The sequence below is a fragment of the Gymnogyps californianus genome, chromosome 2 (genome assembly GCF_018139145.2).
Source record: "Gymnogyps californianus isolate 813 chromosome 2, ASM1813914v2, whole genome shotgun sequence".
In the NCBI taxonomy this organism is placed as follows: Eukaryota; Metazoa; Chordata; class Aves; order Accipitriformes; family Cathartidae; genus Gymnogyps; species Gymnogyps californianus.
Window position 1 is genome coordinate 8,731,323 of NC_059472.1, and position 26,106 is coordinate 8,757,428.

Here is a 26,106-nt window from a genome sequence, read left to right on the forward strand (position 1 = left end):
GTAATGTAATAAATAGAAAAAGGGGAAAAAGAAAAAAAGGGAAAAAAAAAAAACCTTGGAAGAAATGAGTTGTATTTTTGGCAACGTTTGAATTGTGTTTCTCTGAGTCCAACCCAATAAGGAACACAATCTTTTCCACCACTGAGGACCCGCGCAATGGAAATTAGCATCTCGGACAGTTCAGCTCATGCCCGATAAAGTAATTTTCAATGTCAGTCAAGGAAGCTGGGAGAGGCAGTCCTATCTGAAAGAAACATTCAATTATAGCTCCTTTCCACTGTGCAGTCACAGCCTGAAAAGAGAAATATATCAACACCAAAAGCTTAAACACACAACTCCAGTATTATAAAGACAGACTATTTCAGTAAGCATTTATGATACCTTGTTAGTGCCTCCTAAGAGCAGACACAGGGAAGAAAAACAATTAAAAGCAAAGCAGGTTTAATTCACAGAAATATCAGGGGAAAAAAAACCTTACCAATATCATGTAAGTCAGGGAGAGAAGCTGCGGGATGTTTTCCAGCTGAGTCCTCCACGTGACGTTCACCCCCAGGCGGTCCACGCTCAGGCATTCAACATAGACAGTGGAATCATCACAGACAGAAACTGAGCCAGTATTTCCAAATGCATTTACCTCAAATTCAAAATTAAATGAAACCATGGTTAGTCAACCTGAGAACCTTCTAGTTCTTGCCTTTCCCTATTCATTTGCACTGTGCTGCGGTCAAAAGCAACATTTTCAAAAGAGCCTGTAAAAACAGAAGTAGGAAAAGATAGTTTAGCAGGTCATTTGCTCACTGTAAGAATAGTCCAAATATTCTCTTCCATCAAAACATATTTTTAATAAGTATTGGACTGACGTGATATGAATTCTATGGCTACAATTAAGTTGATCTGCCGATGTGGGGTCAATGAACTAAATATCCTATTTTCCCAGTCATCCATATGAAAGTGCTGCCAGTCCTCACAGATTTCATGGCATGTTCTGGTCTTCCACCTCTCTCAAACAGGCAAAATTCTACTTTGTGTCTCACCTTTTTTTTTTTTTTAATTAAAAAAAAAAAAACCAAACAAACAAAAAAACCCAAAACACCAACAACAGAGAATAAGGAATTGAAATTACCTGGAGGTGACATAAACCACGAGCCTTCAACTCATCTAAAATAAATATCTGGAATGCCTGCAGTAATCCAGAGTAGTCAGAACTACAAGTCTTCTCAGGAGGCAGCAGTAGCTGAAAGTGTGTTTGAGCTTGGACTGTCTGAAATAATTGGAGCTCTAAAAATTAAGTAGAAAGGGCATTTAGTAGCCTCACTAATGTAGAAATTTACTTTCAAAGTTACTTTGAGAAAAGACAACATTGATTTGGCATTTTGATCTTGCATCAATAGCATCTCCCCATTTCTAGGTGAAAGCAGTAGAGTTGTCAGTAGTAAATAATAAGCAGCAAGAGACATGCTTGATAAATACGTGTGTTGCGCATTAGGGAAAAAGCCAGGTGATATAGTTATATAATAATAAAGAGATATTTTACACTGGAGCACTAACTCACAGAAGGATAAGGAACAATCTGGATCATTAATGACGATTTTTTATAAGCCTTAGCAGACAGGAATTGCCAGAGAACTAGATGAAAGCTGACGTTCTGCCAATACTTAGAAGAGAAACAGGAAGACAAGAATTATTGTCCTGTCAACCTCCACTTCTCTTAGACACAATCATGAAAAGATTCTATTAAAAAAGGAATTAAATGGTTAAAGCAATTAATACTAATTCAAATGGGCTTTCAGAAACCTAGCTTGTCAAAGTAACTGGGAATCAAGTTTCAGGAGAGAATAAATTTGATTGCATAATAACGGTGTTGATGTGGACATCTACAAAGGCCTTCCAATTTTTTGATAGCAAACCAAAGTGACACAAATCGATGAGAAATTCGTGAGCTCATCAGTCACAAAATGAAAATCCATTTAGCCAGTTTTTAGCCAGAAAAAAAAAAGGTGCAAATTTCTTGTCTCCACTGGAGTTATGCTGATCCCAGGCTTCATGGAGGGTTTGTCATCTCAGATTCAGCACAGCGGTCATGCTGCCATGCCACCTCCAAATGGAGCTGGGTCTTATCCAACCAGCCTGGACAAGCATCAGAGCTCTCCCTCATTCACCTCCTCTACAGACCCTCGCTGCATCACATACAAGAGTCACTGCTGGAGCACAATTCCCTGTCCCTCGCCCCAAAACCAGCGTGGGAAAGCCTGGAGAGCTTCCAAGGAGAACGGTGGGAGGGACCAGAGGACACCAAAGCCTGCTTCTTCCCGCAAGGCACAAAGCCCTCTATCTGTTTAGTTTATCAGAGAGTACTTAAGAGCTGACTTAACCACAATCTCTAAGTGTACACATAAAGAACAGGAAAGAAGATTTTTAGGAGTGTAGGTAATTATCCATTGGAACAAATTACTAAGTGTTGTGGTGAATTCTCCATTATTGTGAAGTTTATTCAATCGCCTTCTGATGTGTTGGGAACTTTTTCTCTCTCCTTAAAACCATGCTCTAATCCAAACACAAATTACTGGGGGAAGTCCTTAGCTTGCATTAAACGGCAGCTTGTATCAGAGTGTCACACGCTCGCCTCTGTCCTTACAAACAGTTATTCAACTGCCATCAGGCAAACAGGAAAGTTATTTCACAACATGCTACAAAAAACTAGCAAACATGATTACAGACGGACAAAAGTCTCAGTCTGAAATTTAAAGTTTAAAATAATTTACATTTGGAATAGAAGACCTGGGGTACAACTGGAAATGTGTCAATACAAGGGTTTCAAGAATGGGTTTAGCCCATTCTGGAGACGAAGAGTAGCTGCAAACTTGGCATCAAGATCTGCATTTCTCGAAGTTCAGCACTGCTACAAATTGCCGTTTTGATCAAAATGTATCTCTATTTGAAATAATTGAAAAGGCCGACATTAATATCCAATCATAAGCTCTGAACAGACAACAAATTCTTCCAAGATTTGAAGTGCCCTTTTTTTCTTGAAAGAAAAATCGTTTGAAAAATACCACAAGTCAGCCAACAAAGACAACAATAATCCTAAAGATCAGACTGCTGCAAAAAGATGCAGAAGTAACAGTGACTTGATTATGCAAATAAACAGTCAAGTTCTGCCAAATTCAAACATCTGGTGCTCATCTGTTCTTCCAGGACTAAGTGTTTCCATCAGAATCACTTCATGGTGCCTGCATCTTTTAACTAACAAAGAAAAATCTGCATATAGATTGAATAACTATTTATAGCTACATTATTATAGAAAAATGGGACTGTTTCTGGCTTAGGAGCCAGCCAAGAGACAGAGATGAAGATGGCAGAAGAGAGGACTAATCTACTGCACCTTAATTTAGCAACTCCCATATAACTGTTGTGTCCCATTATCGTCATTCACACAGTAGCTTCGTGATGAAAGCGGATTTTTGTACATCTGTTTACATTGCTCTGCGCCCTTCCCAACCCACGGCATTTCAGACATACTCTGGCAGGCCTGGTAGAGGGGAGCAGCCGAGACCCATCGACGCTGTTGCACATCACACTGAAACGACGTGCTGGAAGAGGCGCTGTGGAAGCCCTGGCGACACACCAGCCAGCACTGCTGAATGCCTGAAGCTTGCCCAGAAATGTTTTCACAAAATACAGCTCCGTTGAGAACAGATGAGGCACCGAATGGCAGAGCACACTGTGGACCTTTAGGCACATGAGAAAGGGGATATATTAGTGGCATACTATGAAGCACTTCTAGTAAAAAGTCCGCAAAACCCTCGTATCAACAGAGAAAACCTAGACAGCACCCTGTGCATTTCCCACTCATCTCAACTTGGATCTGGTTTGATGTCAGCATGGTTCAGTTTACTAAAGCTGATGAAAAGACACCTATTGACTTTGATGGGTAATGCACTGGGTCCAGAAAGTTACGTGCATGGTTTCTAAGAACAGATAACTTTAAAACAGTCATGAATAAATTTAAGCGGGAAATGAAAAGGAGGTTTCTAACCATCAGCAGAACAAACCTTTACAAAAGATATCCAGTGGAAATAGGCAGGGCCAAAAAAAAAAAAAATCTCAATTCCCTTTAGAGTGAAGTTTGAAAACTTTAAGAGCAGGAGCTCAAGACTATGGTGTCTTCAACAGCACCGGGATGTTTCTGGTGACCCAGCAGGTCCTTAACAGTAGTATGCAGCTTTGGAGCTGGAGCACAAAGTTTACTGTATCAATTCACTCTGCATCAATACAGTCATTTCAACCCTGCTAGCCCACTGCAACAGACTATTATAGCAGGCTAACTACGATGATAATTAATTTCTACTAATCAGTACAAACAGTGCTTCACTCAATATTAGCCAAATCCCAACCTAATTACTGAATATATGTAGTAATAATTAAACACTTCTGAGTTCTAGAGCTACATAACATAGGAAGAAAAAACTTCTTCACTTAGAAATAAATATAAAGAAAAAGATGTTCTCATATCGTACAATTGACTTGCTTGGTGTATATATAGATCATTTTCCAAATAGCAATGCTCAGATCAGTCCCAGCCTCCCTAGTCACTGGAGGAAGGCAGACATTGCTGATGGTTCAGGTCTGAGCAGCCTCTCTCTCCCTTTCTGATGGAGATATGAAGATTAATTCCTTAACTTAGCAGCCACTTCAGTTAAAGCTTAAAACATTGCAGGATCAATCTGGGATCCAGTGCGTACAGTACATCTTTGTTTTCCAACCCTGAGCATTTCAATGCCAAAATAAAAGGCTTTCATGTCTGTCTCTCTGAATTGCCAAATGCATTTTTTTTCCCAAGTCTCCTTTATAGCACCTTTTCCGCAATAACTCTGTAAATGGGGCCACTACCTTCCTTCTCTTCACTCATTGACTCTGCATCCAGTCTCTTTTCAGTAAAGGTGGAAACCTGGCATCCTGGCTTAACAAACTTTTAATAAACCTCCTGACATTTTAGGACCAAAAGATATCACTGTAAAAGAGATAGTAATACTTATTCTGACCAATGTAAACTACATCCACCATTATGTGTAAATTACATTAATATCTCTTTATACAAAGTATATAAAAATCAGTCTGCGGTCTCTTTATTGCTCTAACACATTTCTATATCCAGCAAGTCAAATCCGGTCTCAGCTGTATGCTGCTACAGTCTTTTACTGTCTGTTCTAATGAGAGCTGGTGTGTGAACTAGGGAAATAACCAGCCCCCAAAGCGTAAGTGATGGATGGTTTCCCGGCGTGGTTCACAGGTTTCAGTTCACAACCAGTAATTTGCTCATTTATCCCTCTACAGATGTCATCTCATTTACTATCATTATCAAGCCTGCACCATTTTGTCATTCTTCTATTTCTGCCCCAATTTCTCAGTCCTGTAGGACTCAATCAGAATCCAGTTAAATATTGACACTTCTTTCACAGGTATTTCTAAAGATTTCCATAAGGAAATTACTGTCTCCAGGACCTTCTGTGGAAGGCTTTCTCCCCTCTATCTCTACTCAGAGCTGTGGAAAGTGGGCATGAGGATGGGAGATGCATGTGAGGACTGCTAGGATACTTAGCACCATCTCTGTGGTGCATGTCAACTAGAAAAAGTTGGATTCTACCTCTGATGGAAATGATTAAGCTAATGAAAACCTCATTGCATGTACTGGGCACTGTGAAGTTATTACTTGCTGTTTACAGCTGTCTGTTCTGATGCTGGAGGAGAAGTTTATCATATTTTCCCACCACAACAGCTTCTTTTGCTGATAGACAAGATGTCCAAGATAGTGAGATAGTACTCTTTCCCCTTTTTCCTGAACAATTATTAGTAGTTCCCAGGACTAGAGGTAAAAGGCTGGATAGACTGAGAGGAAAAATAACTTTTGCTTCTTTATTCTTACACAATAAATAAGTTGTTTAGCATGAAAAAGTTCCATTGCTATTTCAAAATCCAGGAAAATCATTAAACAATATTTCAATGGTATTTCTATGCGGAAAATAACAAATAGCTTTCAGTAAAGCCAGGTTTCCACTACATTTTCAAAGCAGTTTTCTCTCTCAGCTCACTCTTTAAAAAAAGGTCATTAATCATTCAGTCACTATTTCCTCTAGGAAAAGTACAGCATTACAGGATCCCAAGAAACATCAGATGTGCATGCAAAACGTAAAATCATCTTAAAGGCATATCTCAGGGTACGCCTATACCCTTCTTAGAACATATTCCATAAGTTCCCTTGGAATTTAGGGGGGAATCTAGAAAATGAGCTTTCATGGAGAGAAGGACTTAACACTTCCAACTGGTTCTGACTTTTCTCTGGCCTACAAGAAACGCTTCCACTTTTCCCTGTTCACCTTCAGAGTCTATGGGAACGTCAATCCGTACTGCTGAGTGCCGGGTGTTGCGCTGAGTTCCTCCAGCTGGTCCAAACAAAATAAATATCACAAAGCCCCGTGTCCCACAGAGATACTAGCCCGTAACCTGAAAGCAGGATGGCAGCAGCACTGTACTTGTTCGACTGATCAGCTCTGCTTCTCTGAAGAGCTAGAAACCTGTATTGGACTGCTACACTCACGTGGCTACGCCACCCTAGCTCTGGAGCTCATCTCTTCAGAGCTCAGTTGGGCATCTCCACACAACACCACAAGGTATGGGGCAGATACAACCCTGGGGTCTCCTTGTGGCTTCTCATAAAATCCCATCCGCATAGCTCTCTATTGGTACAACAGAGTTCAAAGAAAATTATGTTGGTGGTAGTTTCCACATTGGCTGAGGAGCTATCTAATTGATTAAAAAGCCCTACAGCCAGTTGGGCTGACACAATCAGATATTTGGTTGGTGAGCACATGTTGCTTTTTATATAGCAGAATCACAAAATGAAACCGAAGCAATTTCTTATCATGTGGTCTCATTTTCCTAAATCTACCAACAGCTCTCATTTAAAAAAAAACCAAAAGAACTATGGAAATAGTAGTGTCCTGCAGGCTCTAGTTGAAGGTTTTCTTTTTACATCTCTAGTTTCCACTAATCATTACACTTTGGAGCATAGCCTTGTAGAAAGTTTAATTTGTTTTGCTTCACTTCCGTGATGGGAAGATGTATAAAGGCCTTTGCAAATTAAATTTATCCAAATGTCTCCCATTTGGACATCTCACTGGAAACCAGGAGTGAATTCCAGTGCTTTGCAGCTCTGGTCATGCAGGAAATACTCCATGAATATGCAGTGTTTTGGCACATCTTTTTCACAACTCTGGTCACAAGCCAAGAGTAGGAATGGCAGAAGCATACATTTTTCAAATTTTATTTTAGTCAGTTGAATGGCTTTTAATCCCAGCGCCAGCTCAGACTAGAACAGGTTCAAGTTTGCAGCAAGCTGTTCAGATTGACATTTTAGCTAAGTTTTATAGCTCAACAGCTTTGATTTAATCAATTTTATGAATAAGGAAAAGTCAAAGATCCATTCCCTTCTCCTTTCTCCCTGAGAAAGCACTTGAAGAAAACCAGACATCATGCCCAGGTAGGTCTGAAATCTGCTATAACACAAAGATAAGCATACTGCTTGAGCAAAAGTCTCTATAAAGGTCTGAACAAAGAAGATTAAATACAACTAAATACTGGAAAAAGTTAGGATCTGGGTCACGTTCCAGGCCTGGATTTGCTCAGAAGCAATGCGCCTCAAGCAGCAACTCACTTGCACACGCAGGTCTTCCTCCGCTTACTCGTGTCCCTGGCACCTCTTCTCCATTGTTAAAGACGCACCAGCAGCTCTCTTGATCCTGGCTGCACTGCACAGGTGAGAAAGTCCCATTGTCCCCTTCACACTGTGGGATGTAGCCTTTGCCAGCTTCTCGTAAACCCGTTTTAGACTTCAGCATATTACAGAAACTAGGACCTTTAAAGAGAGAAATTCATTGCAAGATACAGAACAGAAGACAACGAACTGTCCTTAGGACTTTAACAGCAGTGCTTTCAGCTTGTTTTATTAGAAGGACAAAAGATGAGTGATCATGAAACCATAAATAATTTGAGTCATTATCGAAACAGGGGATTTTACTTCCACTAGAAAACCCACATTTTTTCTAAAGATTAAAGTGCAAGTTATATGAGTTTCCATCAATAAAATAGTTGAAAAAATACTAATATTTATTTTTCATTTACATCTTTTTTTTGCCATAGATTTGATAGTGTATCATTTAGATGCTGATATTTAAAATTTAAAAAAAAAAATCAAATTAATCCTTTTAGTAAGAAGTTTTGATCAAGGTCATTTTAAATGTAGCAAGAAGTTTTGATCAAGGTCATTTTAAATGTAGCAATATGATGATTTACATTTTAAAATAGTCAAAATGTCCCAGTTTTATACCTTCAAAACTGGAAAAAAAACCCAACCATGAAAGAACAATATTTATGGTCTCCCACAAACAAACAAAACAGGGCCATGAGTGTGCAGAACCACCCTCTGACAAGAAGAGCCAAAAAGTTCAATCTGAACTTGATACCAACTTGGTTCTTACTAGTTTTGTTCATCTGCAAGTGTCAGAGTAAGCTTGCAAACCTGCGTAATGAAGCATTGCACAACTAATTCCGCAGTGAACATGGAGTTACTTATCCCTCATCGGGCCTGTTGCACGTCTTCATGGCCTTCTATCATTAGCCCATATACAAGAAAAAGAAAGCATATTTGCTGGGTCAGATGAAAGTACCATCTAACTCACTATCCTCTCCTAAGTAATTATCTACTCTGTTACAGATGTTCCGGAAGAAGGTTTGTCTGAAGCCAGCAGATTATTCTCCCAAGTTTTCTATGGGAGATGGCAAGCAGAAAATCACTAGCTAAACAACTGAAGAAAGAAGCAGAGCAGAACTGTAGGCTCTTGGCTGCCTCTACTGCTAAGAAGAGCAGAGCCAGTGCACGGGCTCCAATAGGGCATCTCAGTTCCTATGAGATTCTATGAATCCTACAATCCTACAGATTCTTCAACTTTTTGGATCAACCATCTCCTATGAGACTTCAGCAGTTCTCTGTCTTTATTTGAAGACAATAAAAAGGTATTATAGATCTAACTGCATTCCATGGAGCAGTTGTGGACCATGTCAAATGGACTCACTGACTGCATGTGGTCCAGTTCCCACAGTTCAGGATTCACTGCCTTAGAAAACTCATCCACGAGCCCACAGAATTTTCCATGGTGGTAAGAAATGGAAGGTAAAAAAATGCGTGGAAGCCTGTTCATCAGTTTGTCTAGACTGGTTTATTTCTGGTGTTATGAAAGTAAAGGATAACTATTTTCAGATACCCTTTCAATGTTCATGTGCTTGTATGTACCATATCACTGCGGAATTAAACTGTAAGCCCCCCGCGTTCACGGGCATCCTTCTGAAAAGGAAAGTACATACGCTGCAAAGCATGAGGCATTGCCACTAGCATCACAGGCTGTGGGTAAAGCATTACTCACACTCAGGATTGCCATCCAAATCTTTGCTGCCACGCTGAAATACTTCTCCTGACGCAGCATCTACACACCAAATATCCGTGTCGGATCTCTGTAGCACAGCGTATTCTCCTGTCTACAAAGAATCAATTACATGTCACTGCAAGCAATGTATATTAATACAGACACGCCACAACCCGTACCCCAAAGGCTGGTTACAATATTTGATTATATTTACATTTGCCCATTAATATAACACGTTGAAAAGAAACACAAAGTATTAAAATACCGTCTACCTAATTTAATACACAGACCAGGCCCTGAGAGAAGCAGTATGCAGACTGAAAGCCCATTGAGATGAAGTTCTGGTATAATCTTGGTTTGAAATGTCTGTTCCTTGCCTGTCTCAGGGCTCCATCCTGCTCACTGCCATGGTTTCAGAGCACCACGGACCCTATTTTGGGATACCTGAATCCAACTCCCGCTCATCCTGACATTCTCTCACAGGAAGAAAGAGCCCCCCAAATGTCAGTCAATTAAGTTGTGCCTTTTAAGCACAGCCCTGCAAAAGGACTAGGCAGAGCCACATGTAGGAGGGAAGCGTAGGCAGGGACAGACCTATTCCCGGTCTCCATTTCAAAACTATTTAAATTCTGCCTTATGCAGGGCAACACCTGCTGTTAGTTTTGTCTTACCCTTTTCTTACAGGTTAATAGGAATGCACAAGGGATGCTTAAGGAGCATAGACTGAAACTGTACAGGCCTTTGGCATGGCGTAAGCAAAACCACGGAGGTTTTGTTTCTTCCTCCCCCAGTTATGTTAGATCACCTCAAGGCAGTAGGGGACGAATAGATCAGCTCTAGAGGCATCCAGCTTTGAACCGCTTCGTCTCCAGCTGGAAATTAAGGCATTGGTTTGAGATCGCTGACACGGTGTCTGGCCTGTAAGAGGGAAAATATACATGCATGCTAAAATAAAATCAAGTTCTCAAACCTAAGCTAGAGAAAGGGGTACATCCCCAGCTCCTTCGCACATCTCCATTAGGCTCTGCTGCAGCCTCAGGCAGGGAATTCCTGATCGGTGTTTGATAACCACAGAATCACAGGATGGTTGAGGTTGGAAGGGACCTCTGGAAACATCTGGTTGGACATCTGGTCCAACTCCCCTGCTCAAGCAGGGCCACCAACAGTAGAGGGTCCATTCTCAAATCATGCAAGCCAAAAATCACACATAGTGAAATTAAATGAATTAGCAAAACAAGCATAAAATTCCTTTTTCTTTTCTTGCAATGGTTAGAAAGAAGCCTTGCTTCATGCATATCATACTAGAATTTTCAATAAATATTAAAATTTGTAAGAACAGGTAAAGACAAATATTTAGGAAGAAAAATCAACTGACATTTGGGAAGTTCTGGTGAGCGTGAGACCAAGGAATCCATGACATAACGTCCTCTCTCATCCACGCACCAGCAATGACCTGGCCAGGGAAGAAAAGCAGCTTTATTTTAGATGTACTGCAGTACGCTTTGTTGTGTACTGGGAAGATTTTCATCCTCGCAGCACTATAGAAGGTGGTCAGCAAATCTAACTCACAGTTAACTCTGCTATCCAGAGATAAGCAGACCACACCTGAGAGCAGTGATGAGAATGGAAATGTAGCAGCTCTGGTGAGACTCTTCCATTGCAGCCCTATCCTGCAGCATATCATCTACTCCCAGCAATTTGGTATCATCCACAAACTAGCTAAGAGTGCAGTCCATCTCATTGTCCTGGCCATTAACGGAGGCATTAAGCAATACCAGCCCCTGAACTGACCCCTGAGGAACACTACTAGCAGCGAGCAACTGAACATCGACTGATTTTTGAGCCCCAATGAGCTGCCACTTTAGTCCCTCACTCCAGTCAATTTTCCACCCATCTTGTAGACCACTTCACCTCTCTCCAGTTTGGCTACAAGAATACAGGTTTTCCATCTTTTTATCAGAATTCTGCTTAGCTTTTCTTTGTTCAGACAGCCCAGAGTATCTTGTTAGCAATTGCTCACCTGTGCTCTCATAGCACTGAGTTGGCTCCCAGTTTCCCAGGCCATCACACTGTGGGATGTAAGGGAGAAATCCCAGCTGCGTGGCTTCCCCAGCAAAACGTTCTGAAGTCAAGTGACTCCGCCAGTAGAAATGCAAGACTATAAAAGATAAGTAAAAGAAAGCTATTAGTTGCCAATACAAGGTATTTTGGATGCATGTTTGCAAACACCTGAACGTTCCCTGTACTTTAGAAGGCAAATTAACAAACGCTGCAAGTACATAAAGGCTAGTAAGTGTCCAGATCTTATACATGCATTATGTCATACATATAAGACAACTGAAACCAGCTCTTGGATTGGCAGGTTAAATACACTGATTAATTATACCTGCTGAGTTGCATCTGTTTTTCAGCAAAGTTGAATTTGACATAGAGTACTCTTGCACAGATTCTGGGCATTAATCCATTTAATTAAGCTCTCATCTGTCTTTCACCTACCTGACCATGCAGCCAGCTGGAGAGCATAGTCACTGCCCGATAACAGCTTTTCAGAGACCACCTCTTCTGACTCAAAGGGCCGAGCAGAACGTAGGAGGTCGTTGTCTGTGAGCTGTATTCCCTTTGCCATCAAGAAGCTCTCTCCAAAAGCAAAGTGGGAACGATTTGATGCCAGGATGAGCTGCTCTGCCTCCTCCATAAATTTCATGGCTTCCTGCTTAACACCTTCACATATACCAGGACCTGTAGAACCAGAGGGTATATTAATGCCTTTCATCTAAATCCAGTAAAGATTTGCATGTGAAAACTAGCTGGTCTTTTAATTAGCATCTTCTGTTTCCTTCTGCACTTGCTCGGTTTTGAATTGTCTAACGAAACAAGCAAACGAGACTTGTCAATGCTTAGCTATATAACAGTAAGAGTCCAAGAGTACCAGGAATCACCCAAACATTCTCCAAGTCTTGGGCCAAAGCCTTGGTGATTTTAAGTTACCTCCTCCTCACTGGTTACAAACGGAGTTAATATGTCTCTACAGAACTGTCCCTCAGTTGCTGTCATAAAAAAATTGGATAATCAGAAGAGAGAGTGAGAAAGGAAAATGAAGGTATATCCCTTGGGTCCAGAGTGGCAGCTGACACTTGGCCTGTCCTCTCCATACATCTACTGATTCAGAAATGGCAGTTCAACACACCGAACCAGCTCAGTGAAAGCTTCTCCACTAAAATAATTCTGCTAATCTGCTTCGTTCCCTTTATTCCCCATTTGCCCACAGAACCGGCATCTCTGGCACTCCTTGCCCATTTGGAAGTTTGCCATTCATTGTCCTGTCTCTTCCTCCCAGCTGGAAGATTACTGTGTGATGAGAATGGTTTTAGTGACTACATTTATAATATAGGTCATCTGCTGAAGTAACCCCAAAGAGGGCCCAACATCTTTGGTGGAGGTGTCTAGACAGAGGGCTTACCAAACTTCAGTGCTGGCCTCACTCTTCTCCTAGTGACTTCTAGGGGATATCTGTTACTCTTGACTGTGTAGTAAGAAACAGTAAAGAAAATTCCTCCTGCCTCATTTTAAGGCATTCTTGAAAGTCATCTACATCACAGCGTAAACCTGAATTTTCCATACAACTCTTCACACAGTTTCTAACTTCAAAGTGTCCTTTGCTGTCTGGCTAAGTATCTTCTGCAAAAGCATTATAGGTCCATACCCCAAATTATAAAATCTATACAAATTTAATATGGAACTTTATTCCTCCTTACTACCAAAGCTGAGAGACCACTTATTTACCAAAAATTAGTTACCCCACCTCTTGTGGCCAGTGACAATGGCAGTATTGATGATCTTTCCGACAAGTCATCTTCTCCTACTTCACAGCGCTTGAAAGGATTTTCATCATGTGGCATAAAAGCAAAGACCAGAAACACTGCTACTTATGTGCCAGAAATTGTTACTTACATGCTGGCACCTGGTTCACTTCTGCCTTTGTTCCTTGCAGCTCTTCTCCTTTGCTATCAACACACCAACAGTCACGAAGTTCAAAGTGGCTTAGTGGCATGCTGAAATCAGTATAGGGTCCTGGGTAATAGGTCAACTGCTCATTCAGAAGCTGCCAGAACATATATGGATCCAGTAAAATGTTCTCAGATGCATAGGTCAAGTTTCCTTCCAGCACTTCAGGTGGGAGATCAGTGAAGGAGGAATACGTGGTGAATGCTGGGAAGACGTTCTGGTGCCCAGCCTCATACAAAGCTTTAACAAAAGCTGAAAAGCCTTTGGAAGACGCTTCTTTATATCCAGTTATGATGTTCAATAGATTAGCAACGGGCAGGGTTTTGCCTTCGTTGTTCTCTGCGATCCACCTTTCGTACCACTCAAAGGCTTGCTCAGGAGGGCCGCTGCACTGCACCTGCCTCCAGGCACCGTCACCATCACACTGCGGGAGGTAAATGCTGGAGAGCTGAGACAGAGCGCTTGGATCTGACAACAGGAGTTTCACAGCCTTTAGAAACTCCTGACCAGCTGTTACTTGGCAAGCACTTGGGCCTGGGGAAAAAGAAAAACATGCATAGCATGTCTTATGAATGCACTGAAGATATACAACACCCCCTACCCCCCTAGTACTATGCACACCATTACTAAAACTTGGTCACTTATCCCAATACTAACAACAACATTTCTGGCCTGTTATTAAGAGGGCTAATGCTATTAAGCTCCCATGCTGAACCAGGGTAAGATTTCCAAAGGCATGTGAGCACTGAAAGATGCATATAGATATGATTTTTAAAATATTTGAGCCCGTTAGGTGCCTGTAGTTCTTACTGGGGGGGGGGGGGTAGGTGCTTCATGCTACTAAATGCCTTCCTGAATCTGTTCACACCAACTAGGTATTTTCAGATACACTTGATAATCTGGCAGTTACTTCTTATTCAGCCAATCCCTGCAAAAGCAACCATCTGAATAGTAGGATAATACTGATTTTATTTCCCCTTGGACCTAACCAGAATTTTCAGATTCCGTTGTCCTCTCTTCCTATTCTCTACTGAATATTGCAGCTGAACATAAAAATACCATCCCTCAAAATGCTGGAGTGAGTTTTTTTTGGAAGCCTTTTCTGCCATCTCCAGAGCCAAATTTCATTTTGCCACCAAGCAGCTCTACAAACCTAGCAAAACATAGGAGCTTATCTCCTTTTGAGCACCAGAGAATCATGAACCTGTTTATTTTTGATTGCACTACAGATGGGTTGCTAGATATAAATCCCCTACCAATTCAGATCATTGCAATAAATTCCCCACCACTTCTGCAAACTGTTATTCAAAGGAGCTCCTTCACTATGTACCACTATCATCTCCTGGATATATTGCTATTCCTTCCAAAATGAGAAGCAGGCTCTTTTCTTGGTCTGTTCTCCCTGTTGATGTGTCATTTTCAGTTCACAGAAACTTGAAAGATAAATATCCCCAGCCTACGTGCTTCCTTCTTCCTTTGTATTACATCAATAGAAGGGCAAGAAGGGGCAGCTCATAGTCTATAAGCAAGTTGCAATGCCAGATTGATGTCTGACAAGTCATTTGCGACTCACTTTTCTGGCCTGACTGCGTGACCCTTATGAGAAACCTATTAGCCTTTGAATCCCTCTCCTCTGTTTGGATTCCTGTGACATCCTACCAGGCCGAGGATATATTCTTGAGCTAAAAGACTAAAAGGGCTTCTTGGTTTAAGACACTGAAGTTCTTCAGTTCTCAGGACAAGGATGAGCCAGTGACTGTGCCCAGGTGACTTGGTCCTGGAAGTAAAAGGGCTTTTTCACTCGGCATGGGTCACATTCAGTTACACAGATGCTCCAGGTCTCACGGGCATCATGGATGTTATACACACTAGCTACACACTTAGGTAGAGACATATGCCAATGACATGCTCATTAACAAGGCAAGACCTCAGGCTCCTCTGCTTTGAGTATGCCTATCCTACACACTGAAAGAAGAGGGGACCATCTTTAAGACTTATGATATCAAGGTTTACATACACTATATTTCCCACTATTCCCCTGCAACTGTAGGGCTGAATTACTTTCCTGTTAGGGGACAATGTTGTTTGTATACATCATCCATACATTTCCAGATATAATCAGATATGAAGAAAGAATCATGAAATTCCAACACAATAAGGAAGCATCTTTAAATTCCCAGTCCCTAGGACTTACATTGCACTGGCTTTCCAGCTTTTCCCCTTATTCCTGGAATAGTCTTGCCATTCAAATCAACACAGAAGCAATTCGTTCCGTAACACTGGAGTGGCAGAAAATCTCCATCCTTGGTACAAGAGGGAATAAAAAGATCTGATCCCGCAGGCAGGCTTTGTTTCAAGTTTTGCAGGTTTCTCCTTTCCTTCTCACAATCAGTGGGACACCTTGGACGTTTGCCTTGAACTCTTGAGCCTGGAACTTCCTTACCTGAAGTGTCCAAACACCAGCACTCTCCTGCATAGCACTGAACTTCCTCATACCTCCCCTCCTCGGTGCATGTTGGAACAAACAGGTCCCTTGGCTCCTCACCACAATCTTCAGATCCCAATGCTAGTTTCACCACTTCACCTAAATCTTCAGCAACACTTTTGGGGACAGAAATCACTTGTTGAAGAAAAGTAAAGAACTCTGGAAGTTCCAGAACAGAGGAAAGGAATTTCATCATGTTCTGATTGTCCTGTAGAGTTACTGTGCGGCCAAAGCTGCCTACAAGAGGTTTACTCAAAATGGAGCTCCCCTTTGATATCTCCAATGAAAATGCCTCTGCTGATTCCAGAAGGCCTTGGTCATTATCCCTCTCTGCCACATCCTCCTGTGAGAAAAATTGACCAATGCTGTATTTCCCACTAGTGCCAAGTGCCCCTGTGAAGTTAAACTGGATCAAATTCTTCAAGAACCTTCCTCCAAAGAGGTTTTCTTGGAAACGCTTTGGATTGGCAGTAAATTGCAGTGCCACTTGAGCCAGTTCCCTTGATGGGAACATCCCTGTGACGGCTTCACTAAGGGTGGTTTCTAGCCGAGGAATCTGGCTGACATACGAGCTTTGTGCAACTGGGGACAACAATCCAGAGTCCAGGAACAGCTCCTTGAAGGCGGGAGGGCAGGGTCTTGAGAAGCCAGCTATTTTTTCTGACTGCATATCTGGCTTGGAAAACAAATTGGGCTGACTGAAGTACCCAGCAGGGCCATAAAAGATCCTCGACAAGGCCCGTCGCCTCTCAGAGATGCACACTTGTTCTTCACCTAGACAAAGATTTAAAAAAAAAAAAAAATGCAAATTTTGGAACCTCCAAAACCTGTAACTCTATGGCTTATCTTTCAAGCAGTCTCAGCAGAAACCACATAAAAGTGCAGTTTAACCTGTTTCTAGTCCCTCAACTATGCATCACGCACATTGATAAGGACATTTGAACTGTTGTTGAATATGGTCTGTAAATAAAATGCTCCAGTCAAGACACAAAGTGAAAGGAAACATTCCTTCACCACAACTGAGTTGTCTGCTCTGTGGTCTTTTTCTGGTTCTATTGTTTCCCAATGTAAATCCTCATTCCTGTTCCTACGGCTGAAAGAACGAATAAAGTCTTTTCCAAATACTTTAACTCTCTGGTAGGATGCCTGCTTCTAACGAAAATCTCTGATGATCCAGGAGCAATATGTGAACCTAAGAAAGAGAAACAGACTGCAGAAATCCAGAAAGTTATTTTAACCAGTGCCCACTAATGAGGAATTTATGGAGGCTTCCTACCTAGATCTTCAGTTTCATAGTGAAGTGTTCATTACAAGAGGTTTGAAAACAAATTGTTAAAATTAGCAGTAATAGAGTGCTAGGGACCAGATGGCATTCACAAAGGAAAAAAATACAAACTTTCAACAAAAATAGTCAAATGTCAGGGTACTGAGGGTACCAACAGTGGCCCTGGCCACCCATATCCTGGGCCAAGCTGTGTCACAGGTGTATCTGTATCCAGCCCCATCTGTATGTTTATACACAGACAGCAATGGCTCCAAGTTAGGATGCAACACATCACTGAAGAAGGACCTCTGAAAATGTCAGCTTAAGGCTCAAAAGACACCAAAAAAGGAAAGACTTGGTAGATATAAAGACACTGAGAACCAAACAGACAGGATGGTTATGGCACTGATTGCATCTCTGGAATGCACGCAGCGGCTTGAATCCTGTGCCACACGGTTAGCTTTCCTTGAAAAGTAGCAGAATTATAGAGAAGGGATGCAAAAATATTTTGAGGACAGAACAGCTTTTCCAGTAGGAAAGACTATTCAGCTTGGACAAAAAAATATGATAAAGGTTTTAAACACCAGGATTCTCCACATCACTGACAACAGACAATTATTATTCAGTATTTCTCACAGTACAGGAATTAGAATGGTCCAGAAGTAGAGCACATAATTATGATTATGAAATTTATTGCCAGAAGATGCTAGGAAGGTTAAAGTGCAATTAGGCAAATCCCTGGAAGATAACTCCATAGGGGAGTGCTGAACACACTGATCTGGGTTCAGCCTCCAGTTTGGGGCCTTTCCCGCCTGCAGGAGGATATATGGAAGCTATATGCATTTCCCACGTTTCTCACACTTTCTCCCTAAGCACCACTGCTGTCCCTGTAGGGGACAGGACGGTGGATAAACAGCTTTGATCTGCTCCAGCATGGCCTCCCTTGGGCTCCCCTCCCCATCCCCATTTATTCCACACTCAGGCAATATGATAAAGCAGTCATAAATCCTGTTAACAGGAAGGATAAAAGTTGGAAATCTTAAAAGCTGCTAAAATAGGTTAGCAAGTAATCTGAGGCTCTGTGATCAGCATCTTTCTCACTCCTCCTTTCGCATCCTTGTCCTGCTCCGCAGTTCCTGGCAGGGGCTCAGGGTCCCTCACAGTGGTTCCTTTGTAAAGGCATTTTCTGTAGGATGGGCCCCTTCTGTTTTCAGTGTTGGCTCTTGGTAAGAGGGATGAAGAACATTCCTCTGGGGACCTATAAGTTAGTGTAAGCCACAATCCCGCAAGTATGCTAATATGAAACAAATGTAGGATCATGGTCTTTAAATGCTCTCCCCTCCTACCCACTGTTGAATCAAATCAAAGCAGAGTGAGAAGGAATAAACAGAAAAGCGCTGCTGGGGTGAATTTACTGTAAAAGGTCTGAAAAGAAGCATGTCCCTATCAAGATCGCCTGGTGCCCCAGGTCATGTGAGTACCCACCGTGCTACCCTCACCTACGTCTCTGCCTCCTCCAGTGTTCACGCTGCTGAGTGTGAGTGTCGAAGGTATTAAAGAGAAATAAAAGAGAGTAGAACTGGAGACACGCACATGGCATGTAGCTGTCTGAACACAGACTGCAGTTATATCCTCATGAAATACCTTCTCGGGAGTTAGTCTGCAAAACCTCTGCAGAAATTTTTCCCTGCTTAAATTTCCTGAGTCCGCCAATAAAAGCTGCAAGCAGCTTCAAGTCATTGCCCGTCCCGTCCCCCCCGCTCCCCCCTCCCCCAAAAAATAATCATCGGGAGGGCTCAGCAAAGCACATTCAAAGAGAAAACAACCAGTCCCAACATATGGCGAGGCCTCTCGGAGGTTCCCTTGCAATATCCTTGGTGATCAGCCTCAGAGGCATGCTAACATTTTCATTTCACTGTAAGCCTGTCTGTGCCCAGAGCACTCTGAGCAACTTGGAGCCGTGACATCCAGAGTAGGTTCCTCCTCCTCTATCTGCATGGTAAGCCTGTGTCTCGCAGCCAGAGCAATTACCTTCCCCGAAGGCAGCCCCCGCCTTAAGACCGTGTGCCCCAGCCCTCCAGCGCGATCCTGAATATTTAGGTAGTGCGCTTCAGAGTCAAGGTTTTTAACTTTCCTCCTCCCCTCTGGCCCTTGGACATTTCTGCTGTCATTTCCATCTGGGGCACTGATTTGATGGTGTATTCTTCATGAAATCTCTCCAAGTCCAAACCCATACACCTTTTCTGAATTGTTTGGGGTTTTTTTTACTGGATTTGGCAATTTTCATGGCCAAATATGCAGCGACAGAGATGGGGGAAAAAATGCTCAGGGTGAGAGATGCCTTAGAAATTCCATAGCATTTCACCAAAGGAAGGAGGCAAAACCCAAAACCACCATCACTGGCTTCCTTATATTATCCCAGATACTCTGACTTAATGCCCCAGTTCCTGGAGTCAAGAGACAGGTATCACGGCTGCAAAGAAAAGCCTTGCTGTATGCAAAACTAAAAGGCTAAAGAAAGGCCATAAAGGAAAATAAAAGGGATATGATATTTAATAATTTATTAGAATGTGGCTTTTAACCCCAGGGAGGTTTTTCGATCTCAGTTTTTGAACACCAGAATCTGTCAGAGCCGAGAAGGGAACTGGTCCTTCGGGTTTCTTTCTAAAGACGCCGAGAGATGTGCTCGTTTTTCCTTTTCCAAACCTCATACATACCGCAGGCCGGGGGCTGTCCTCGTCTCTTTGTGCCCTGGACTTCTTGCCCTTTGGTGTCCACACACCAGCACTGTCCTCCCTGCTGACACTGCACTGGTGTGTAGGCCCCATCAGCATCACAAGACGGCACGTAGGCGTGCTGGTAACGCAGGGCTGCGTACCGCTCAACCTCACACTTTGAGGGGCCTGGAAGAAAAACCGTACACGTTAGGGAGGGAAGGCTTAAAGTTTCAGAGCCATCTCTGCTTGATCCCATTGTTTGCCTATTTGGGAGAAAAAAAAAGAAAAAAAGTTTAATTTCCTGACTGTTTTCAGTGACACTTCAAGTACCAGCACAAAATGCAAATTCTCTGTCCTCTTTTCCCTCGGAGAATTGACCTCAGGGTTTTCTGCTGTAAGTATTAATTTCTGAAAACTAAACAGAAGATAAAACCTCAACATATTTTTTAGCCATAGCTACATAGGTAGGCAGAGCAGCAGCATCTCTCTCAGGGAGCTGTGCTGGAGGCTAGGTGAGCTCTAGCCCTTAATGCAAATGCAAAGCTGGTCAAAAGAGAGAGATGTGCAGCTTGGGAGACTGAGATGAAAGCAAACATCAATATTTCTGAAGAGAATGAAGCATCGCTCATGCAAAAGGATCTGCACCTGATTGTGGAGATTTGGTCTGGGACCACCCCATTTCTTTATTTCCCTCTGCAGGGATCTGAAGACCCTATTCCTGTCAAACTGGCCTTAATGGCAGAGAAGCCAAAACTCCATAAAGCAAATTTCCTGAGTTACGATCTCTTCAATACTAGACTCCACCCTTCCAACAGAAATTTTGCTTGTTTATATAAACCTGCGATCCTACAGCCTAAACATTTCTCACCTTCAAGAGCTTCCAGCTAGACTCAGCTACCAGGTTGAGGCAGCAAGAGCATCACATCAGAGCAACCTGTTCATCAAGGAAGTCTGACAACTTTCCTAATGCGTGTGGCTTCAGGTGGCGGTGTGAGATCTGGGTAAGTCACCAAAGCAGTCCCCCTCAGCGGCTGACGAACGTGGTCACATCTCCATCTTGTGGCTGTTGCAGCTTCATCTTTGCTGACAGACGCTGCATCCCTCGCTACAGCCAGAGCTTACTCAACAACACTACGCAGCGGAAGGGGGAAGGTGCTTTCCAGACTCCCCAGAACGATCAGCTTGTCCCAGAAATAGAAAAACCATGTGACTATGTGGCCAGAAGACTTACATCAGTATCTGCTTAATATCTCTGGTGATGCGACTCCTTCGCGAGGGTCAGACAGCAATGATGTCAGAGGAATTTGGATGAGAGGATGAAGTATCACACCAGGGAGTTCAAACTCTCCCCAGCCAAGGCAATTCTCTTGGACTCTGGTATAGGAGAGAGAAGGAGGTACCTGACCTCCTGTCCCACACAGTTCACTGCTCGTAGGCAGAGAAACTCTCTCCTCATTTGCCTGCCCCAGCCGGGGAGGGAATGGACCCAAGGGCAGATCCAGAAGCTCAGCCTTGCTGGCTAAGGCACCACAAACTCGTGTGTAGCCTCCTAGGGATCAAGCGTGTTGTGGTGAATGTAAGATCCTTCCTATTTCTGAGTGTACCAACATAAATTAGGGAGCATTTTCTCATGCTTTTGATTTCATAAATCATCAGATCCATCTCCATAATCTCAGGGCAAGAGATATGGAGAGTTAATGGGATTTCAATTAATGTGAACTTCAAGTGCATGGGAAAGCGTTGATCAGAGGACAGGTACTATCTGCTGGTAAGAATGTACAATCCAGAGGTTAAAAGCCAGCTGCAATTCAGCGACCTTGATTCTTGCGCTGAAACTGTGATATTATACGCTTTTAGTGCAAGAGACTCCTAGAACCAATCTCTCCAATGGCAGCTGTCACATATAAGCTCCAAATTTGTCACCTTATTTACAGAGCATCACCTGGGTGCTACTTACATCTGAACCTGCCAGAGGTAGCTAGCTGAACCCCCAGAAACCGCCTCTGCAGGATCCGATATACGCTGGTCTCTGTGAACGTGCGGGCAGGCTCCAGTGCAGAGAAAACGGTGTCGTAAACTTCATCGAGCAGCAGTTCCAAGCCTGGGAAAGAGAGACTTTTAGCACAGAGCCTGGTTTAAGACAGAAGTCACCTGCTTTACACCAGAGTAGCAGAACTGGAAGCCTATCAGGAAAAAGAAAACCAGTCCTCTAAACAGGCCAAATGTGAACTTATACTGCATAACCCTAATGCACCGCACCATATAACCCACTGCTGCATGCCCAGTCACTAGCTTTATGCCTTGACATCCACCAAAACAAGCAGGAGGAACATCCCGTAACCGGCACTGTGCTGTGGTTTTGTTAGGTTCAGTCTGCAGTAGAGTAATTGATGGAATTTTGGAAACAATTCCCAATCATTTTGGTTGTATATCAAAAAAAAAGATGTGCAGTAGTTTCCCTGAGTGCAAAAATTTTTTGAGAACTTCTCACCCTTGTGGGAATTTCTCATCAACCATCTAAATTTTAAGGTATCATGCTTTGCATTTTTCACTTTTTTTTTTTTTTTTTTTTAAATTTTTAAAACCACAGTATCTAAGGACGAGGAGCTGGAAGTCCTCAACCTCCTAATTCCTCCTTCTTGGAAAAAACATTCTTTCTTCTAAAGTGTCCCATCAACTATTAACATGCCTAAAAGGTATCCTGAGGCTATGAAAGAAAAGGAAGGACCATCTGATGTCCCTGTCCATGGCAGGGGGTTTGGACTAGATGATCTTTAAAAGTCCCTTCCAGCCCAAACCATTCCATGATTCTACCTGAGCAAGAAGAAAATAGTTCAGTCTCCAGGCCCTTTATATTCACCTGCATTTGCTAATTGGACGTACTGAATACGATGCAGCTTTCTAGTGTGGGCAGAGGTTGGACGTTCAGAAATCCTATTCCACCATCCCAAAAAGGACAGGATTAGCTCCCGAGCAGCAACTCCACTTGCTACTGACCGAAGCGCTGCTCCTAAGGGTGGGGTTTCATTAGTGAGCTCCAGCCTTTCCCATGGGCACTACACTGGTCACAGTGGTCTTTTACCCCTTATAAGAATGAAGTTGAAGTCCCAAATGAATCTGAAGACTGATACTTGTTATTTGTCCTTTCCCTTGGGCACTCAAAGCCACTCAAGTTAAAGGCTCAGATGCCGGAGGGTACTTACCAGTGTCTGCTAACTCTCTCCCCAGGCTGTCCACACAGTAACAGTACCCAGAGACCTCCGGGAACGTCTCCCGCAAGGAGCTGAATGTTTGGAAAGACCCTGGGAGCCTGGAAGGAAAAGCAGTCTCCTGTGAAGAGCCTGGGGAGGCCAGTCAACAACAACAAAGCATCATCTGTGTTTCCCTCCCGAATTTGTATGGCAAGGATGTCTGCAGAGTACAAAGCCGTTACAAAACCCTTAGGTCTCCTTGTGGCAACCAGGCTCTGACATGGTCCAGATCGGTGTTTCAGCAGGCTAACAGGTCTTCTAAATGCCATGTTTTGGACAATCTCCCTTCAGACAGATTTCTGACCCTTCCTAAGCAGGTACCCAGCATCTAATAGAATTTTCAATTCTATTCTCATCCTTGAAAGCCTGTCAAAGAGTGTAAAATAGACATCTTAATGACATTAAGACGCTGGCTTAATGTTATTACAACACCCGTTCGTTAGCTCCTTCCACAAATCTGCACAGGATGGCAGAGTGCCTAAACAAACAGGCTGCTTCCTCTTCCCTACGTGCTACATACGCTTTCTGCACTGAATTAAGCACAAAAGCTGATAAAAACCTCACTAATCGTTTTCATTTTCAGGGCATGGCTCAACAAATTAAGGAGAAAAGATTTTTAACATATTACAAGTAAGACCGACTCTTACTTCTGGAGATCAAAGAGACACTAGTTTCCAGTATAATATTCTAGGAGTGACAACAGCCAGATTCCAGCAAAGCAATGATTTAGGAAGGAAACTTAATACAGTCAGAGTTGGAAAAAACATAATAAATGTGATCTTAACTGACAGACACCCTAGGGTTTCTCCGAGCAAACAGAAGATAAGTTTTTCTAGATTCAAAGTGCCAAGTTCCAAAACAATCATATTATTTTACAGACACATACTCTTACCCTGAAATATGACAAAGGAAATACGATAAAGGTCTGGCGTCCCAGCTGCATGTGGCTTATTTGGGAAAATCTAGCAACAGGGAAGTGGAATTTTCTGCTCAAGACGTTCAGAGAATTGCACAAACTAGGTTTTTACCAAGGAAGGACACTTAGCAGTAAGAGTAATGGTGGATTAGGCCCTGATCAACTGGGAAAAAAGGTTAGCGTGCCAAAGCCGTTTACGGTGACTCTGTGAAACTGGGACTATGACCAGCCTCAGCTCCAGTGCTACCCCCCTGCAGCCTCAGGGCTGCTCCAGCACGTGCAGTCTGCAGCGCCCCGAGAAACGCCGCGAAACGCTTGTCTGGCTGAGAGGAGCGGAGTACGGGGCCTTTGCTACCTTCAAGAGTCTGCCCGAGAGCTCTGCCACCTCTTGCCGGGAGAGCTGAAGACGTTACTGCTTCCTCAGTACGCCGATGCGCAAGCTGGGGAATGAACGAAGCAACAGCAGCCCCTGGCAGAGAAAGGGGCCGGTAACCTCGGGGCTGCCCCAGCGTTATCCAGCAGTGCTCCTGCCTCAGAGCTTGCACACCCCTGCGTAGCGCTGCTTCGCTCTGGCACTCTTCCACGTCTTCCCAATTAAAAGCCTACTGACTCCCTCCACTTTGGATCGTCAAATCCTGCTCCACTGCCGACACTGGCATACTAAAAGCGATCAAAATAGCATACTTCAGGGCACAAAGCGACTTCTGCCAGCATTAAAACAATGCAATTTAAGATATAAACACCTAAATACCATCTTTCTACGGTCTTCAATGTACACACGGACATAAATAGCTTGGGTTATTTCAAGAGCTTTCTGCTCCCCCAAATTATCACGCACTGGCCACTGCCCAATCAGGAATATGGTCTTTTTTTCTTCTTGGGAGAGCAATGCTCCTATATTCAAAGGCAGACCTCTGCACTGCTCATGTCCTTGGAGCTCATCACCTCAGCATATCAACATCTAGCTGAGCGAAACAGGATGCAATGAAAAAATTCTGCATGCTGCTTTCTTTCATCCTCAACGTTAAGAAGTCACATGCGTAATTATATTACTTTTATATGGGGCAGATGTGCAGTCATATCCTGTCATTCTGGTTATTTTTGTTCCAAGTTGAGAGTACAGCTAAATAAAGTACAAACGGATATAAATTAGGCCCACACAAAGAAGAGGACAGAACTTTTCTCGCCTTACTTGGAAAACTCACTTCCTACTGCTTCTTCTCTTTTCTCAGCCTCTTTTAATCACAGCCCTCAAGATGAGTAGCGATAACACAGAGTACCTCATCTCTCAGACCCAGTCCAAAACAATGGCTGAAGCAAAGATGACTACATTTAAGTTATGGATAAATTTATAGTGTATCCATGTGTTTCAACAAGAATGCTCGCACTCAAAAATATAGGAAAGTAAATAAATGTGAGGTTGTTGACCTTTTCTTCAAACTGTGAGTCTCTGCTCTTGGCTTCCAGCAAAGACAACTCATTACTGATCTTCAAAAGCAGGTTTGCAAGTAATCCCTTCCATGTTTCTTATGTGCAGCTCAAGTTGTAACTGCCTTTCTCATTGACTATTCAGAAACAGAGGAGGAAACCAAATCATGGTTTTTTCCACTGCCAACAAAATAATACGTAATAGGGCAGAACCTCCAGTGCGCTGGGATAAACACACTGACACAAGGTCTTCAGTCTGATGAAAATTATAGCAAAAGAGTAAAAAAAGCCTCCTTGACTTTTGATTTTTTGATCGTTCCTACCAATCTGCTACAGGGCTTTCTATATGGCTGCCCATCCAAGTAGGACCCGGGCACAGTCTGTATAAAATAAGTAACAGCAGCCAAACCGCCAGGGTGAGGCAGGAAATTTGGGCTCATCTTTCTTTCCCAAAGTCTTCCTTTTGGGAAAATCTTAGCTTTAAGCTTCTGAATTTCTCCATTTATTTTTTTTAACATACTGATTTATTCTGGAATATTTATGAAGGTGTAGGGAAACGATTTG

General features: G+C 42.7%; 1 protein-coding gene across 1 annotated transcript in view; it reads right to left on the reverse strand.

Moving 5' to 3' along the window:
* The window catches only part of TG (thyroglobulin), a 160,291-nt gene that overhangs the window by 128,745 nt on the left and 5,440 nt on the right, over positions 1-26,106 (reverse strand). The window contains 15 exon segments of the mRNA XM_050891007.1: positions 479-514; positions 517-634; positions 1,124-1,278; positions 3,520-3,729; positions 7,712-7,912; positions 9,477-9,588; positions 10,282-10,394; positions 10,852-10,929; positions 11,497-11,634; positions 11,973-12,215; positions 13,428-14,015; positions 15,676-16,740; positions 19,948-20,133; positions 21,905-22,048; positions 23,151-23,257. Coding sequence (XP_050746964.1) covers positions 479-514; positions 517-634; positions 1,124-1,278; positions 3,520-3,729; positions 7,712-7,912; positions 9,477-9,588; positions 10,282-10,394; positions 10,852-10,929; positions 11,497-11,634; positions 11,973-12,215; positions 13,428-14,015; positions 15,676-16,740; positions 19,948-20,133; positions 21,905-22,048; positions 23,151-23,257 — 3,494 coding nt within the window.